Source organism: Dicentrarchus labrax, unplaced genomic scaffold (assembly GCF_905237075.1).
Source record: "Dicentrarchus labrax unplaced genomic scaffold, dlabrax2021, whole genome shotgun sequence".
Taxonomy (NCBI): domain Eukaryota; kingdom Metazoa; phylum Chordata; class Actinopteri; family Moronidae; genus Dicentrarchus; species Dicentrarchus labrax.
Genome location: NW_026136713.1, coordinates 15,535,488 through 15,554,568, shown reverse-complemented (window position 1 = coordinate 15,554,568; position 19,081 = coordinate 15,535,488). Strand labels below are relative to the sequence as shown.

The following is a 19,081-nucleotide window of genomic DNA, read 5'->3' as shown; positions in this document are numbered from 1 at the left end:
GAAGGTATATCCCCTTTTTGCTTTCAGCATACCATGCTATCTTTGCACTTGTATGTCTGGCCTGGGCTATTTTCTGCTGTGGCGATGGGTGGGCCTTACTTATCTCAGTATTTACCAAACAGATTGAAGTCGCTGCCTGTCCCTGCGCTAGGGCCAGCTCGCTGCTAGGAGCTGAGGGAAAGACAGAGAGAGGATGGCCCATACCCAAAACGCCTAACCCGTCACAGACCTGCACCCTCCGGGCAGGCACGTGTGTGTGTGTGTTTGCGTGTGTGTGTGACGGAGATAGAGGGAGAGTGAGAGAGAAATTCAGCGGCATCACATAAAAATACATGCGCGCACACATGAATGCACACACACATATGCAGCCTCTAGTGCTCCAAAAGCCTGGTGACTCACCCTACTTAAAGCAAGCCCTGAAATAGACATTTTGAGCCTCGCCACACTGACTCAGTAACAGAACTATCTTTCCTTCATGGTCTGCACACGCTCTTGCTATTAAATCGACACTCTCTCAGCTATTGCTTTCCTCTAGCACACATTATATTTCCCCTTACAATTTTCTAGGACCAATTTCAGTGGTGGCCTCCATGTTCTGCCTGGATAAAAGGTAATGAGAGCTTGTTTGACTTTTTGTGCAGTGTCCCATTACCCTGCCCTACAGCAGGTTACCATGTTTCACTGAACATGACTCATTTCTCATACCTACAGTATGTCTATCTGACAAAAACAACAAAAAAATAGCCATGTGGCTTGTACCTCCTGCTCCGAGCTGGCAAAGAGAACCATGTGCTTGTCTAATTCGACATTAGCATGACACAGAACATTAGTGTAACTCAGCAGTCTAACGTTTAATTCGGATAGCAGTATAGAGAAGCGGCACCCTGCACACTGAGTGTGTTTGTGTGCAAGCGGCTTGTTAGTGCTGCTCCACATGTGTAATGACATTTGAGGCAGGGTTGAGAGACCTAAAGTGATCTTGAAGACCCTAGCAACACCTGTCCACCCTGGCACTCCGTGTCTCCTCGCCACAGTTACAGCTGCCATGGTGGCAGGACTGAGGTTGCCTGGGCAACGGTCTGTTTCTCTGGCAGGGATTACAGTAGCTCAGAGCTGCTAAAGGACTTTTGGAAGATGAAGTGGGAATTGTGAGTGTTTGGACATTTTGTCATAATTAGGTCCCCCCCCAGGGAATTAACAAATTTGCAAAACCGACTTGGCTTTGCAAAAATCCTTAGATCATTTCTGAAATATTGGAAGATTTGCAGCACATTTCCACAGAATCACATTATTATTTACACTCAAACCACAATCATTTCCTTCAGTCAACAAAATTCTTCATCATATGCATACAAATGATGCAGGAAAGCCCACTGGAACTGTCTACTGACTTTAAATTTTCACCCTTTCGAAACTTTTCCTATATATGAACAAGTTTATTTGCATTTGGTGTGGACCAAGAGTTCTGGGCCGCAAGAAAAGAGAGGAAAACTCAAATCCTAAAGGGACTGATACTCGCACAACAGGAGGAGCTGTCAGAAACAACTCACACAGCTACTGTCTTCCCTGTTCTCTGTTTCCTGTGCCCTGCAGCTGTTCCTCTGCTTAGCATGAGCCAAATATCAAATGACAGATGTGTCTGTGCCGGCTGCACAAAGAGGGCGTGTTTGTGACAGTCGTCCCTGCATCTGAAGTTGTGGATGATGGGAGGGCTGCTAGGGGATCGTAGGCAACGCCGCATCCTTCATACTGCCCATGAATGTTTATGGCCTGGTACGAAATCACACAATGCCACTGGAAAATAACAAGTTCACTTTCAAAAATAAAGTCTGAGTTAAACTTGATGACTACATTAATAATTAAAAAAAAATTACACAACAGAACTATATTTGAAATAATGGTGGATTTTAAAACTTATGAAGGGATTAGTTTTCAATCTGAACTTTAGTTTTTTCAGTTAAAAAAAAAAAAAAAGTAACAGAATCCAGAAAACATAGACTGGGAATGATATCCTAATATCAATGTGAGACCCGACTGACCAATGTGTAAATGCAGGTCAATTGTTTACCAGATATATTGGCCAACTGCATCAGTCAAAGGTGTCAAGGTGCCCTTGTGCATGGTACCTGCCTCCCAGCTGCTCCACTGGAGCTGCTCACTAACCTGCGTATAGGCCTGTGGTATTACAGAGCAGCTCCTTCGTGTGGGTGTGTGTGATTATTTTTTCAATAGCTCTGCATTGCTTGGTATGTCATAAAAATCAATACAGTTGAATTGAATTGTACCGAGTGCAGTCACAAAACAATTTTTCAAATGTATTTTTGGAGAATCTTAAAACAGGTTTCCGAGAATCGATATAAGGATGGCCTTATGAGCATGTTGGCTCAGTAAACATGTACTCTGGACTCATGCGTTTACTGTGGCTGCATGCAAACCACACATTCTGACAAGGATTTCCTATACATTATATGCTTCCATAAACAAACACACAGAAGGAACACAGGGTTTTTTTTTTTTTTTTACCATTTTCTCCCATGGGACTTGCATGCCATTATCCTGTCCAATATTAAGGTCAGCAGTACAAAGGGAATTTCACAGCAGCAGAAGGCTGGGGTCAGCTGGAGGGAGTGTACTGATTGGAGGGTTTTTGTTCAGTCATCCGTAAAGGTCTTTTTTAATACAACCTAACTACTGAAGACTGGCTTGTCAGGTGACTCCACAAAAAAGGACTTCTGATTAAGTTGCTTCTTGCATCTTATCCACTACTGAACAATACACCATCCTGTTTTTGTGTCTTTTTACTGTGAAACTCCAAAGAAATCGGTTTTTCGAACGTATGAAATCATGTTGGGGTTTTATTTAAACAAAGACTGTGGAATGGAAGAGTGAACAGCCAAATCCAGCCCAGCCTTCCTCCACCTCAGAATAACTCGGCCAGATTGATTTGCAGAGTCATACACCACCTTCATATAGTTACTGTCAACCGTACTACTACACCCCAATTATGTTGTCCATCCAATGTCGCCACAGTTTTTAGAATGATGCCTGAGGGTGTCAAATCTGTTTATTTTTCAGTCAAAACTGGTAGCAAAATGGGACACAACAAGGAAAATCAAGGACACAGGATATTATAGACTGCAACTATTACTTTCATTATCAGTTCATCTTGTTTTTCTGATTATTCATATCATTTAATCAATAAGAAAAATGTCTCTTACAGTCTTCCACAGCCAAAGGCAACGACTTAGGAAGTCTCATTTGTTGACCACCAGTCAAAATCCCATCATGATATAAAAGAGGGAAAAACAGCAAATACTCACCAACTGAGAAGCTGGAACCAGAGAATGTATCAAATGTTTTTTGTTCAGCCATGCGAGCAGCATGTACTGGCATTCCTAAACCATGCATATTTCAGTCTTGACCAAAGTGTTAGTCCAAAATAGCTCAACAACTATTATATGGATGGCCAAGACATTCATGCTGCTCAGATGATGAAGTGTACTAACTTTGGAGATCACCTGACTTTTCCTGTAGCACTACATGCTGGCCACAGTTTTCACTTATCATGACAAAATATCTGTAAAACTGATGCCATTCCTATCAGCCTAATCTGTGCTTTGTGTGCAGTGCTTATTAGCAGATATTAGCATGCTATCAAAAACTAAGATAATCAACATGGTAAACACTATACCTGGTTAATATCAACATGTTAGCATTGTCCTTGTGAGCATATTAGGACGTTAGAGAGCCATGAGCATGGCTGTAGACTCGTAGTCTTGTTGCTTGATAATCAATTAGTCCATTAGCAAAATTGTTGCTGATTCATTTTCCACCAATCAACTAAGCAATTAATCAACTTCAACTTGAATCAATTGTTTTAGCTACATTTTCTCTTTTCTTATACTGTTCTGACACCCATCCCCGTGCTACCAAAAATAATCTTATAGGTGTTACAGTTGTCTGGATACTTATATTAACTACTGCAGGTGTGGGACTAGAGGTTAATGCGCCGACTGTGAACTGGAAGGTCCCTGGATCTTGTCTGGTCAGGCACCTTTGTTACATGTCATTCCCCGTCTCTCTCTCATCTCATTTCCTGTCATCTCTTTATTGTCAGCTTTCTAATAAAGGCATCCATGATATATCATATTTCTGATTCTTTCATCATATATAATCATATACATTTGAAAACAATAGTCCGGGTTTGAAAACAGTTTGGCTGGCATACAGTTCCTTTACTTAGCTGGCTAAGAGTCATATTCACAAGGTGTGCTATATAATATTTTCCATATTCAGTTTAAGGTATCCTTTTGAAAGATGACATGTATGACAGGAGCAGGAGGTTGCTGTCACATCAGGCAGTAATATACACCATCTCCACAAGGGTGAAGGGTCACTCAATCAACCACAGAGCCCTTTAAGGGGAGATAAACACATCTGACACCAGACACTGGAAGACGCACACAATCATCCTCCACTCAGCCACCCATGGCTAATAACCATCAGATGATGTGTGTAATAAAAACAGAGAGCATGTTGTGGTCCCTCTGGTCCCATCCATCTTCGGGAGAGCTAATCAGCTATGTTAATGAGAGGCAGAGCAAAAGAGGTTGATATCTGATTCAAACAGGGCCCCATATACATCAGGACCTACTTAGGGTGCACGCGCTCCTTGCAACCCCCTCAACACCCCCAAAAAAAATATGTCTTGCTGGTTTTGACTAGAGCGTCTCACACACAGCTTGTGCTTGCGAAGAATCCCTCAGGTGACGGGTGGGGGAGGCCTACTACGCGCGCCCTCCAACACAGCATGACTCACACGGTGCAATCAATCCCCTACCATTCAGAGGACACGGACCCAGGGGACTAAAACACAGCACCAATGCGGATCTGCATGATTGTCTCCAGACATGGCTGAGTAGGAGGGTTTTACTGTGAGAACAGTTTTCTCTAGGATCTCCTGCAAAAGAAAACTATTCTGGAGATAGATGATTCATTAACTGATAATGTGTCAGTGTACTACAAAGAGATTATATTATCCATGCATATTCTATAATGTAAGAGTAATACAGAGTCAAGAAATGCAAGATATTTTTTAGAAGGGGGTGGGCTTTGCTTCACTGCCTTTCTACCTCTCTAGAGTACCCATATGCCCCATGAGTGTTGCACTCGAGAGAGGTGCGCTCGCTGTTCCCTGGTATAAACAGCTTTAGCTCCTCAAGCTTAAGGGAGATTTACTACCTGTGCAAGAGCAATAAAATTGTGTTTATGCCACTGCTGTTACTGGGGCAAAAAAGAGAGAGACAATAAGATAGAAAAGGGAGAAAAAGACAGATGAGGAGTTGAGGTAGAGGCTGAGATACTGAAGATAGATAGATGAAAAATGAATGAAATAGAGAAAGAAGGCAGACAGGAAGACACTATTCTCTTGAGCTTCCACCGCTAGGGAAAGCAGTGATCAGAGAAGCTGACCAGCCAAACAGATCTTAGATTAACGTCGGGGAGCGTTGGATACTCATGAGAGATTACATTAGCTGAAACGGGGGTAATGGAAGGTTAATAAGGATGAGCCAAAAAGCAAGCATGTCTTGAAAATGTAGGTGAGGGCAGACAGAAGGCAAAGCTGGTTGCTGGAGAGGAGAAGAAACAGAAGCATTAGTGTCTGTGAGAGGAGATGATAGGGAGACTGCTGCGAACAAAGAGAACAGATGCCAGCCTAGCAGTGGGAAACACAGGGACCACACGGCGAAATCTAGATTTCTCCTATTTTCTCAAAGTAATAAAACAATGGCATGGCATCGCCTCATTAAATGGGTAATCGAGGGTGTGAGAGCACTCCCCTCAGCTCCGAACATATCTCTCCCTTCCTGTGTCTCAGTCTCTAACCCACTGAAGCTAGGCCATTGTCTCTCCTCCTCACTGTTTCTCGCCACGTTTCCAATCTGGTTTTCTGCGGAGCCCTGCCGCCTGCTGAATAAATGCTTACCTGGGCAGCGGGTCAGAAACCCGGCCCAGACCAGCTCCTGTCAGGGGGTATGGAAACTCCAATTATCTCCTTAACAATCATCCCTTCGCAATTATCTCCCCATCTGCGTATCAGTGTCGACAGGTGCAGAGGGATGGTCCCACTCACATACCTTCATTTTTCTGACAGAATAAGTGATGGAGGTGGATATGTGAGCAAGAAGAGGCAAATATATAACCGGCATACTAATTCATTAGGAAGTGTTGCATAAATTAACAATTGTCTTCTAACAGATTCTAGGCGAGCCACTGGAAAAGGAATACCTGAGCAGGATCTCTGAGTACCGCCAGAAATGACGCACTCAATTTCTTTCAACTAACTAACTAGGGATTCAAGTAACAATTATTGTAATCGCAGATTTTTCTGATCAATCAGTTAATTCAAAAATCATTACTGGCAATTCATTTTCCGTCAGCCAACTCTGTCTCACTCGACTTACGGTTTCAGTACTAACTAACCACTAACAGCAGCAAGAGCAAATTTGCAGCTATATAGTACTATACACCTGAAAGGGATGGTGATGTGGATACAATCACAGTACATATAATTGATATCAGTATATATTGTGATATGGTAAAGTCTTTAGTAAATCAAATGATAAACTGTTTATGAATAAAAATGACTAGACAGGAAGGTCTTTTGGTTAATTAAATATCTGACATTACAAAGGTACTTCATCACATTGATATCTAAATGATTTGGAGAGTGTTGTTACCTCTCCAAAACCAAAAACACAACAGCAAATATGTGTGAAATGAATTTAAACAGTGCATCTGCTATAATGTAAGCTGCAAAGATAAGCATGCGCAGTTACTACCTAGAAATGCAAATGTAGAGTAGAACTTAACAAACTAAACTTATAAAATGAGTTAGAAAAGGGTTTAAGACTAATTCACAGGGTTCTCTTCAGCACGAATCAGGCATAAAGAGTTTCAAACCTACTGTCATGGAGCTAACAATAATTAGCTAGTGAGCTACACACGACAAAATATGCTTGCAATAGTGTCATTTCAATCAGCAAAATTGACGGTCAACAGCAAGAAGGCTTAGAGAACAGTCAGATATAAATCCAATCTGACAGTCATGCTCACTGATTTGTAAACTTTACCCACAGATATGCAGGGTACCATGGTATAAACTTTATGGCAAAACCTGTGGTGGTAGACAAATTTATACCTTCTCATGGAATATACATATGTCTTATTTTCCACCAGTAACGCCCTACTGTAATATTTGTGTGTGTGTGAGTGTGTGTGTGTTTGTCTTATTTGCTTCTCCAACCTTCGGCAACTATTGTGGGTCTGGTGTCATGGCAAGGCAGTCATTTAGTACTGCAAACATCTGCACGCCTATGCAGATGACAACAGCAATCTTGTGCTGTCACTGTGAGAGCAGTTACATTATGTCACACTGTTTAATACGCTTGTAGGCTTTGTTCCTCATTAAAGTACACAGAAGCTCCTGAGATGTTCTGTATGACAAAAGAGGGACTTCGCTCCTGTCTTTGCTGCAAAACCATGACAGCTGCCATCATCCGACACTCGTCCCTCCACCCCGCAGCACAAATCCTGGTCCTCATCCCCAAACACATGTTTTCTAATTGCCAGCCCCACACGTCTCGGCTCAGACCCCCACGTCCCAGCTGCCATTACCTCCAGAGACGACAGATTTGTTTTAAATACTTGGTGAGCTTGTATGAATACAGAGAAGGATTCGGAGCAGGCTTAGAAAGACAATGAGGAGAACAAATAGGAACAGAGTAGACACGGCCATCAGTAATGTGTGTCCATCAGTAATGTGTGTGTGTGTGTGTGTGTGTGTGTGTTTATGTGGTGAAGGAGAAGTGTATGTGTGATGAAGACTGGTTTCTTGTCAACACAACAGAATTCTCATACCTCAAGGCATTGAATGGCTATTGGGGTTACTTTTCTGTGTTGAATGGTTCTTAGAAAATGGTCATACAGAGGGTAAGGATATTAAATGAAAGGTTGCTTATTTTCTCCTTCCAAACCATTTCCCTCTTCCTTCACCCCTGCCCCATGTGCACATGCCCTCTTCCTTTCTTTTGCTAAACAACACAGGCACACACAACACACAGAAACAATCTGTACCCTCCTTCTGCTCCTCACTCTATCACTCTGCTGCTTGGGGAGCAGTTTTGGCTGATCTACATTGATTGCTATGGGCCATTCTCTATCCCTGGTGCTCCTGAGCAAAAAAAATCCAAGCCTTCTCATTCATCAAACTAGCACCTGCCAGACTCCAGCCCAAGAGAACAACCGTCAGTTTCTTTTCTTTTTTTCTCCCTCATTCTCTTTGTTTTCTCCTCAACAAATAACTGTCATGTCCCGAAGAGTCAGGAGGGAGTGGTGATCTGCTATTCGTCCGCCTTTTTCAATAACACATTGAACACTCAGTAATCCCTCTGAACACGCATGCACTATGGAAGTCAGTCGCCACAGCTGTACCTCAATGACTGACACAGTAGCTACACAATAAAATACAACACCCCAGAGCCTCACTGACACCAGCCACTGGGTCTGGAATTGTAGCTTAACCTCCTTCCCCTACCCTCTTCTTCTTAACACTTACATCCCAGTTGAGATGCTCCTTTCTGTGTTGTTTGCCCCTGTTTGGGGGAAATAGGCAAGCAAAAGGGGTGAATATATTCTCCAGGTAGATCCTGTAGAGAGCTGAGCAGTTTTAAGCATTACAGAGCTTAACAGAGCCAGTTCAATTGTCTTTTTTCTGCAGTTATTACATATTTATGCTTATAAGTCCATGGAGTGATAGCTTTGGATGTGTTGCATTGAATAATACATTAAATGTATCTGCTCCAGCTCTGTCTCTTGTTAGCTGTTGTGTGTGTGCAAGCGTGTGACCACAGAACTTCACAAAGCAGTCTCACGTACTCGCACACATTTAGTAGTCAGAGCAAGAAATTACTCTGATGAGGTAAACTGAATGTAGCAGTAGACGGACGCATGAGAAAACATAAGATAATGACATCTGTGTTTCATGAAAGTTAAAGGATAGTTTCAGTTAATTTGGGACTTATTTTTGGCAATCACAATAACATTGTTCTAAACCCATTAAAGCAATTGCTGACATCTGGAAACACACATTGAAATCCAACGGGGATAAACAAAAGTGGTCCGACGAGCCTACAGTTTAGCTAGTTTATCTAAAACAGCAGTTCCCAACCTGGGGGTCCGGAACCCCCGCCCCCCAAGGGATTGGACGATTAATCTGAGGGGTCACAAGAAGATTACCATAATAGGGAAAAGAAGATTTATTTTACAAGAAAAAATATGTATCTCAAAATCTTTGCCTTGCATTACTGGATAATTTGATCTCTTCAGGCCTGTGTAAATAATATAAATGAAAAAGGGACAAAATATCCCTCTTTGGTTGTTCTGGTCATAACCCACCAAGCGAAGCAGTGAAGATGGGTCAAAAGAACACATTGCTTTGTTTTAAAGGGTCAAAAGCTAAAAAGGTTTGGAACCAGTGATCTAAAATGCTTTATTTGAGTACTGTAGGTCAAAGTTGAATTAGGAAGTCAGTATGGGTAATAATTTGACCATTTTCCTTCATTTTTTCTTTCAAATTGGCTTGGTTAACCTAGGGGTGTGTTTAAAACCTGTCTGACTGCTCATGTTATTTGCCCTGCCTGACTTCATTTTATACATGATGCTGTGTTTCTACATCTCTGCACTTAACTTGGTGAGTACAATGTTATTACTACTGAGGGGAATAACGGACAAAATTACAAAAATAAGTTAAAAGTAACCCGAATTATCCTTTTATGTTGACTTTTAATGTTCACTCTGCCTCTCAGTCACTAGACACTTCCTTTGAAGCCACTGCTAGTAATAATTTCAACATTTCATTCCATAAACTTTGACTTGAAACTTGGCATGGTACATGAAAATAACTCATAATATCTGTACAGTTATTGCCATTCTAGACCCCCAAATTGGTTTCCTCATGTTTGTTTTTTGAGTGATTGATCCTACCAGTGTCTGGAATTGTATATAATATTACACTATCAGTCTAAAAACTGCAGCATTGCATTCCTCACTATTTGCTGATTATCTACATCAGACCTGTGATGTCACATCCTGTCTGAGCGGGGCAATTAAGCAACACTTACAACATTACATCATCCAATTTCATCAATAACTTAATAAATACATCTAACACCATGAAAATATAGTTATAACTACAGTGTTTATGCTCATTATTGACATGCATTTACATAAGTGGCATCACTGATATTATAATCAATTTCCAATAATGCAGGTCTTGATTTATCATCAACGTTCGTCCACCCCTGGACTTGACCTGTACCTGTACGCTCTCTCTATGACATAGACCAAAATATATCCCATCACCCAACAGTAATTCATATTTACCCTGTAGGCCTCTAGTAACCGCCCCCACCACCACAATCACCACCCTCCTATAATCTGTGCTGTATTGATCGGTTAGACAGGCCTCCACTCAGTACATTGATCATGACTGCCTCATAGATCCTCTTCCAGTCCTCTTTAACCGACCTTCAGAGACCCAGGGAAATACTGCTGCCCATATCACAATGAAAACAAAAATCATCTTTTCCATGAACACTAATTAGTCTTAATGAAAGGTTTTTTATCAGGATGACTGAACTGGACACATAATCAAACGTGACTCACAGAGCCAAATATCTATATCTAATTCAAAATTCCACAGTGTGAAATGTTACATTTTGTTGCTAGGTGCAAAATTCTGCAGACAGATTTTAAAACCAAAAATAGTCTAAGCTTAGCCTAAATCTTACCACACACAAGTAGAATATCAAAGAGAAAAGTAGATAACATAGGCGTGAGCCTGCAGGGGATTTGACATGAAGCTAGTGATTCACTGACGTCCTTATTATAAACCAAGTCAATAGCAGATTATGGTAATGTGATATCTAACTGTGGGGAACAGTGACTAATATTATCCATGTACATACAGGATCCCTGGCAGTTATTTTTAACCACTGGAAACATGTAAAATGAGTCAGTCCAGCAAGAGCTTTCACTGAAAATGTTAAAACAAATGCACATATAGAAAAAGCCATGACCCATAATAACAATGACAATAATTTAGACAATAATAATCAAAAAACACTTTATGGCTTTGTTTGTGTATGTGAAGAAGACAGACAAATGCAAATTCACCCTAGTATCCTGTCTCACATTATGCCGACGGTGTTGCCATCGTCATTACTATCCTGATGACTCCACAGGCGGGAAATAAAATGAATCACTTTGCCATCAATGGTTCTATTATGTTTTTTTTCTCTCTCCTCATTGTTTCCCTTTTCAACTTTGCCCTAGTCAACCCAACTCTTCTTTTATCTTACTATTTAGGCAGGTGCCAGCAAGTGTATGCAAGCATGTGTATGCGTGTGTTTTTGTGTGTGTGGTGGGAGGGCTTGCTCCTGGAGGAAGTGGCTAGTTATAAGAGCCAGCTGATGAGTATCACCCTCATCCGGAGCTCCATTCATCCCGGTGCACAAGGGCCCATTCACCCGCTGCTTTTCACACTTGTGGACCCCAAGAGCCCCAGGCACCTTCCCACACTCACACACGCTTACAGAGGTGAACTGTCACTCACTCAAGGCATCCTACACAGATGCCACAATGAGCACCCAGATGCATGCGCACAAACTCACACACACACACACACACACACACACACACACACACACACACACACACACACACACACACACACACACACACAAGGCATACTAAATAGAAACCCAGGAATAGGTTGCTTTCTCGTCTGACTCATTATAAAAAGGCCCTGAAGCCCTTATTTTTTCTTTACAAACATGTCTCTACAGCCTCCACATCCAAATACTCGTTTAGAACAAGTGACACACAGCAGGAAGAGGTGTCACTTTCATTTATGCCGTCTCCCTCTTCTATGAATCTTTCTGACATGCTTGTTCCTCAGCCCACCATCATACCCATGGACTGCAGTGATATGCGTGACACAATGAAGAAAAGACGTCATATTTGATGACATTGTGCAGAAGACTGAGACGGGTGACTGGATGGAGGGAAAATCAGTGGATATCCTGTAATGCTGACAGTGACTGTATCTAGTTAAGCTCGGGTAAGGTAAAACCTCGATATTGGCAGTGATCCTTGATAAAATAATCAGTTTAAGTAGTTCCCTGAAATCTTTCAGAACAGAGAATGTAATCTTGGAATTAGTATTAACATTGGTAGTAGTAAAGTATTTCTTTGGCAAAAAATTTGAATTTTGAACTGAATAAAAAAAACACTCGCAATTTGAGTCAAAATCGCCAAACCGTTCTTTAACTGCCTCCTGTGTGTATGCTGCTGTCTTTCCACAGGGTATATGCTGTAACTAAGACATTATTGTACCCCCTTTCCTCTCCCCCTCACTCTCCGTTGCTACAGGCACCATATTTGATCCACTAGCGACATCGCTGGAAATGTTCAGCAGCAGCCTGACCCTCATATTCACATCACATTCCCTTCTGAGCATAGGACCATCTCATTAATGAGGGCATCTTGGGTGTGTTTACATTTCATTACACTGCTCTGCCTGGCTCCCTGGCCTAAATGGCTTGGGGGTGGGGGATGAAGGGAGGATTGCCTGGGGACTGTCCAGGTTTCTAAATGTTTTCTGCTGCCCGAATGTTTTTAAAGGCACCTCTGCAAAATTATACACGCTGTTAAGACAACTCTGCACAGGATAAACTTCATATGGACAGGTAGGAGAATTTTACTAATTAATATGGAAGTGCATGGATATCTGCACTATACTCCGACAGGCCGGAGTAAATTTCCTTTTAGTGATTGTGTTCAACATTTGGCAGCCAGCACTGAATGTCTATAAATCTGCCTGAGTCCTGTTGCTTTATTTCAAATCCAATTCTAAGCTCATAAGTGAATTTCATAAGATCTGTGACAACCACTTTAAAATTACATTATTATTAAAAAAGTGATAGATTTGCTTATTTGTTAATATTTGTTTACTTTAGGCTGTATATGCTTGGTGCACAGCTGTTCTTATGTGTTCTTTTGTATAGAACCATAACTAACAAGTGTGTGTTGGATAGTGCGGTAACAGTATTTAATACATATCCTAGAAAACAGAGTCATTTACAGTAATGTCTCATCCCTGACCAGCAATCTGTGCCTATTCAACATACTGAACCATAAAATGTAAAGGCTATAGCGATTCAGTTTGTAAGACTTTCTTTCTAATGGTCCTTCATGTAAGATTTCCACAGTGAATATATTTTCTAGTAATCAGTATAATCAAGATGAGCCTGCAGAGGAGCCTACAGTCCATCAAGGGCATAATGTCCAGAGCCTTAGGGATCATATATATCATACACTACCCATCGTGAATGTCAGTGAATCATATGATGAGATGATCAGATGACCCTTAAATTTCCAGTGCTTCCATTAGCAAACGTTTGAGCCCTCCATGCTAGACAGTGGTGGATCAGCTGTATGCCACTAAGGAAGTTCAAAGAGAAAATTAGTCTATATAGCATTGAGTTGTCATCGTTGTCAAGCCAACCAACAGCTGATTAGCGAGCGACAGATTACTTTTAAAAGAGCAATGATGAGATGATGAGATTGTGGAACTGTGCCGTACAACAGAGCATTTGCTATTTCTTGTCTGAAATAGAACCAAAGACGGCGAGTCATAGATCCACACATCATAGAGGGCTAAGTTGGGGGAAGAAAAGGTTGACCGACCTGCAATTAAGGTGGATGGTCAATAGCAGCATTGTACCCTCCCAGTGAGGTGCCACTGAGTCACATGCAATCTTTAGTTCTAGGAACCCAGGCATTAACTGTAAGGTCTGGGAAGGGAATTGGATGTGGATTAAGTACAATGACCAGTGCAGACGCTGTGGTCAAAGTCATCAGACAAGACAATGAAAACAGTGAAAGTTAAGCCACCAGAGATAGACACCACTGCTAATTTGTGTCTTGGAAATACAATTGAGGAGACTCTCTATGTAGGCTTGACCTTAGATAAATGGAAGGTTTTGCTCAAGATTGCACATATTCTACTGAATAATGAGGACCAGAAGGCATATAGTGTGTTAGACTTAGGGTCTGAGCAGACAATTCTGTTACACAGTGCAAACTCCCAACTTGGCTTGGGAGGCGAACCCGAAGAGTTAGTCCTCCACAAATACATTAGTAAAGATACATCAATTGTTAAAGGAACTTTCACTGCTAGAGCTGTTATCCTGTTATGCCACACCGCTCTTCTCAGAAGTAAGGAAAGGAGGTTGGTCAAAAATCCCATCCAAGCTGAGGCATACAGGCCAGATATTAGGAAGCTGGAAAACTCAGGTTACATTGTTAAGTTGCAGCCTGAAGAGATGAAGCAGTCCATGGAAGCCTGGTATACACCGCACCATACGACGCAACACACTAACAAGAACAGAGTAGTATTCAACTGCTAATTCCAGCACCAGGGACATGCATGTACACCACGCTCTTACCAGGACCCGCACAGATCCTCTCATGTTTCTTCGGTTTTGTGAACACAAGGCGGCCATCTCTAGCAATGAGATGTCCAGAAGTAAAGTCCACCCAGTGTATGATTGACAGCCCATTTTGTGCAACATATGCATTGCAAAAGCACATTTGTGATCACAGGCGAATGGAAGATATTTGTGAGGTGGTGGGAAAATCCTTTTATATGGGCAATTGTCTCTAGCGTTTTGGTTCAGAAGAAGGCTAAAGCCCTAATAGTGAAGCCTAGAAATGGAGGCTTCAAATTAGGACAATGGTGAGAAATATGTCCTTAGCCACCTTCCTGAAGATGCCAGATCTACCAGTAGTAACCTTTAGATGAATTGCAGCCAACCAGACTTCAGTGAATCCACATTTAGCTAGAACTGGCACAGCTCATTGAACATGTTATCCTACAATAGATGAACAATAGACCACAGACGTCCAATTACAGAGGATTTTTTTCTTAAGGAAACCCTTGAAGGATGTAGTGGCATCTAGCGGTGAAGCTGCAAATTGGAACTTAGTGAACAACATTGCTGTATTTGACAACCGCAGAATGAGAATGGGCTGTGAAGTATGGCACTACGTGGATAGAAAGAACAATCCCACGGATGACAAATCTTAAAGCAAGAGACTTGTCGGGCTGTCAGCTCCAGGTAGGTGGTCACAAGGGCCAGCAATGACAACCAAAGAATTATCCTTGCTGCTGGTGAAGAGGAACTCAAGCAACCTACCTCCTGTACAGTCACGGCACAGGTTCCAGCTCCACGACACCAAACATGGTGTGAACTCCTGGATGCTACTGCAAGCTCCCCCATGGAGCAGCAAGCACACCATACTGAAGTCATACACCGTATAAGGCTACAGTGTATGAATGCATGAATGAATGAATGATAGAAGCTGCCATGTATTTGTGAAAAGTTCAAATTTGAATTTGTCAATTTATTTGCCAATGTTAATTTTTATCTAGCCATTATATTGAGATTTTCTTATTATTGGGGCTTAATTACTTTAAGCTTTGTTAATAGGTTTGCTTATATATTCTTTTATACAGAACCATACACTAATTAACAAGGGTACAAGTGGAATGGGGCTGGTGGTGTCAGTATTTAGTACATATCTCAGAGAACATTTTAATACCCTCGACCCTGGTCTGTGGCTATTCAACATAATGAACCACAAAATGTAAAGGTTACAAAGAGTCAGTTCCTAAGATTTTCTTTCACACTGAGTCAGAATTTTATTATGCATGTATTTTTTATATATTTACTGCATCATGTTTTTTTCCACTTCTTCCACTGTTGATTCTGTGAGCTTCGATTAATAACTGTGACTGCACCCAAGCCAGTGGAAATGGAATAAAGACAGATTTTTAAATTCCAGACGGGTTTCAAAGTGGAAATGCAACATACAGTGTCTGAAAGAAGTAATCAAATGTCTGTCACTGAGGCAATGTCACACACCTGGCTGGAGACAGGAAGGCATAGTTGTCAAAGGGTATCTCCTGGAAGTGTGCGCCTTCACTATAGTGAACGTGAGTGAGCCACAGGCATATTCAGAGGATTCAAGGATGAAATAAGAAAAACGCAGTATAAAAGTCTTAAAGGCGACAAAATCTTGTCAGAACACAAAGGACGGATAACTGCGGGGTTAACAAAGAAGAAAGAATTTAGACTGGCATTTCTTTTGTTAGACTCAGACATGGAGTAATTGTTTGGCTGGCATAATGGCACACATTATCATCCACAGGAGAATAGCATCCCCACTGCTCTGACCAAGGACTCAGAATTATGTTTTTTTAAACTTCCTTGTTGACTAAAAATATTGATTCCCATTGCTGATACGCAATTTTCTAAATTGAATTCCCTTACATAAATTAATAAAATATACTATCAGCTTTGTCCTTTGTAAATTTATATATGGGCTATACTAATGAAGATCAGATCAGAAAGATCACGCATCCTAAAGTCCTAAAAGTTGAAATAGCCTATGTATTGTGCGTGCGTGTGCGCATGTCTTGGTAAAGGTTTTAAGGAGGGAGGGTTTAATAGTGTGTGTTCTGCCAGAAAAGAATAATCGGATTGTGATCCGTGGCTAATTAGAAATGCATTTAGAGTCGCTTGTCCTCTTTGTTCACATTGCCTGAGAGCCCTGATCTGCGCTCTGGCTCTTTGTTTTTACTTCGGTTTAAGGAAAAGCGCATAGGGATCAGTGGCAGCCGTTTTAAAATTCATATAGCTGTAACACCTGATGTTATATGACTGTAGGACCTCGACTGCTGCTGCGGAGGTTTATTTAAAATCCCCGTGGCTTCCCCGGAGCGCAATATCCCGATGCAATCATACCGAGGAAAGCAGGGAAAATAAGTCCTTTGCAGTCCCACGCAACAGTTAAGATACTAACACGAGTATTTGCAGTAGGCCTATGATATATGCAATTATAGCCTGCGCAGGCGTTAGATCCGTGGAGTTCTTCCCTCTTTACGAAGTCAATAAACAGATTGAGGGGATGGAAGAACCGGCTGAACAGGCAGAATATGGAAATTTCCACCAAATGTAATCTGCTTCCAGTGAGATAATACTTACAGGCATATGTCATGGAGAAGCTATTCCCCATCTTGACCATATCCACCTGCGGCACCAGTTTGGGGATGTCCTGGTGGTGAGAAAGGGCGAAACGAAAAACCTCATATTCGTGCGATTCGGTTGGGAACAATCCTCCTGTTGAGCAGCAAAGGACCAGGAGTTAATGTTGGCAACATTTTGGATGAATTAGGGAAAACACACAAATTGAGAAGAGATATGAGGTAAAGTTGAAATGAAGGTTTAAGGTGTGATGCGTGTGCGCCATTCTCACCTATATTGATGTTACTTGGAAAACTTGAGCTTGAACCCAAGCACATCCCCAGTAAACTGGTGTAGAGGATGGTGAAGCTTCGCTGCATATTTCCTTTTTCATTGGCGAAGGGAAAAAGAGCCGAAATCCAAGCATAGGTTTGTCCGTGTGTGAAGTTAAATTCCCCGCTTCTCCTCCACTCCTATCGCCTCCTGTTAGAGCAGCATTTACAACCAGCACCGATACAACAGAGAGACAATTAACGCAATGGCGAGAGGAGGCACCTTTCTCTCTCCTCTTTTCCCTCTCTCTGCTGATGCTCTCGTGTCCTTGGCTGCTGTTGTATGAGACGGAGAATGACTTCAGCATTAGCCGCACTGCAAAAAATGTGCCCGTCTTGGAAAGCTGTTGAGCCTCATTGTCAATTTATCTATTTTCTCTCCTCTTTTTCGCCTAAAAAAAAAAAAAATCAGATTTTTTTTTTCCTCCAATGAGATTATTTGTACGACGATGTTGCTTGTTTGTAGGGTGATTTTTGTTCTTTAAAGAAATGTCTGCAAATAAGTGCAACAAGGTAGAATAGAGCAGATCGCTCATAGAATAAATGGCATGTTGACAAAAACATTTCTTTAAAAAGAAAAAGGGGGAGGATAGGAGAAAGAGACATTATGTTAACATATTATAGGATGTTTTCACCTCCAAAGAACAAAAATAGCACTTTCACACTCAATACTTGACTAAATGACCTGCGGGATGAATATTTTTTGCAGTGTGCACCCTCGGAGCGCACCCACAAGTCCCTCAGAGGACGCACAGGATTTCATGTATATCCATTCACTTTCATGTACTGCAAAAAAGTATCCATATTAATATTCACAACATATTCAAAACGTGCTTTTATTTAGTAGAAAATCAATTTTTCAAAACAATTGAAGAGGCAATGTACTCACTTTTTTATAATCCATATTTTGCATCTTGAATTTCTTGTAACAGTAACACAACCACCCAAATCACCCCACTCAAGTGATTCTTTTATACCCTATAGTGAAAATAGACAAATATTTATTCAACTCAAACCAATTTAAAATCCCAAAAGAAGACTTATGTAAGTAAAATATTCTTTCAATAGGATAGGATTTTTAAAATGTATTTATTTATTCGATGTCAGTTCATCTGAATTATAAAAACTGAAGCTAATACAAACTCCCATTAGGCAGAGCCAGGGTGCCGAGTTGTTTATATGATCATTATATGATCTTAAACCATTCAAACTGATCAAAATGTATCTTAGGTCAAAAACCTACACTTCCAAGCCAACATAGACAAGAAATCCTTACACTGCTCAGAAAAAAACATGGACAATTCCATTAAAACTGGGCAAACTCCATCTGCTGATGAAGATCATGTGATATGACTGAATACTGCAGAACAGGACACCTCTGGTGAGGCTGTTTTCTCAACTGCTGTTCCCTAGATCAACCTAGAATAACCACAGCACTTTTATTTCCCATTGCAAAGAAAACCAAGTCTAATCTCTGGGGTCATCATTACTGTTGCATTGGAAAGCACTGATGCAAATGGTTTTGTCTATGATTTATATTCAATAAAAACAAAACATTGTTCTCTTCTTCATTTTCAATAGGATGGCTTTATGCAAGGC

General features: G+C 41.2%; 1 protein-coding gene across 5 annotated transcripts in view; it reads right to left on the bottom strand.

Moving 5' to 3' along the window:
* The window catches only part of gria1a (glutamate receptor, ionotropic, AMPA 1a), a 71,520-nt gene extending 53,739 nt beyond the window's left edge, over positions 1-17,781 (bottom strand). For 3 of the 5 annotated variants that reach the window (XR_007887336.1, XM_051421150.1, XM_051421151.1), the window contains exons 1-2: positions 17,443-17,780; positions 17,172-17,306 (exon numbers count right to left, since the gene is read on the bottom strand). Coding sequence is in view for 3 of the 5 variants with exons in the window: in XM_051421150.1 (XP_051277110.1) it covers positions 17,172-17,306; positions 17,443-17,530 (223 nt within the window). In the remaining 2 variants the exon portion in view is untranslated. Of the gene's footprint in view, positions 1-17,171; positions 17,307-17,442 lie in introns of all 5 variants that reach the window. The other 2 variants (XR_007887337.1, XM_051421149.1) reach the window with 2 other exon arrangements.
* Positions 17,782-19,081: the final 1,300 nt, after the last annotated feature.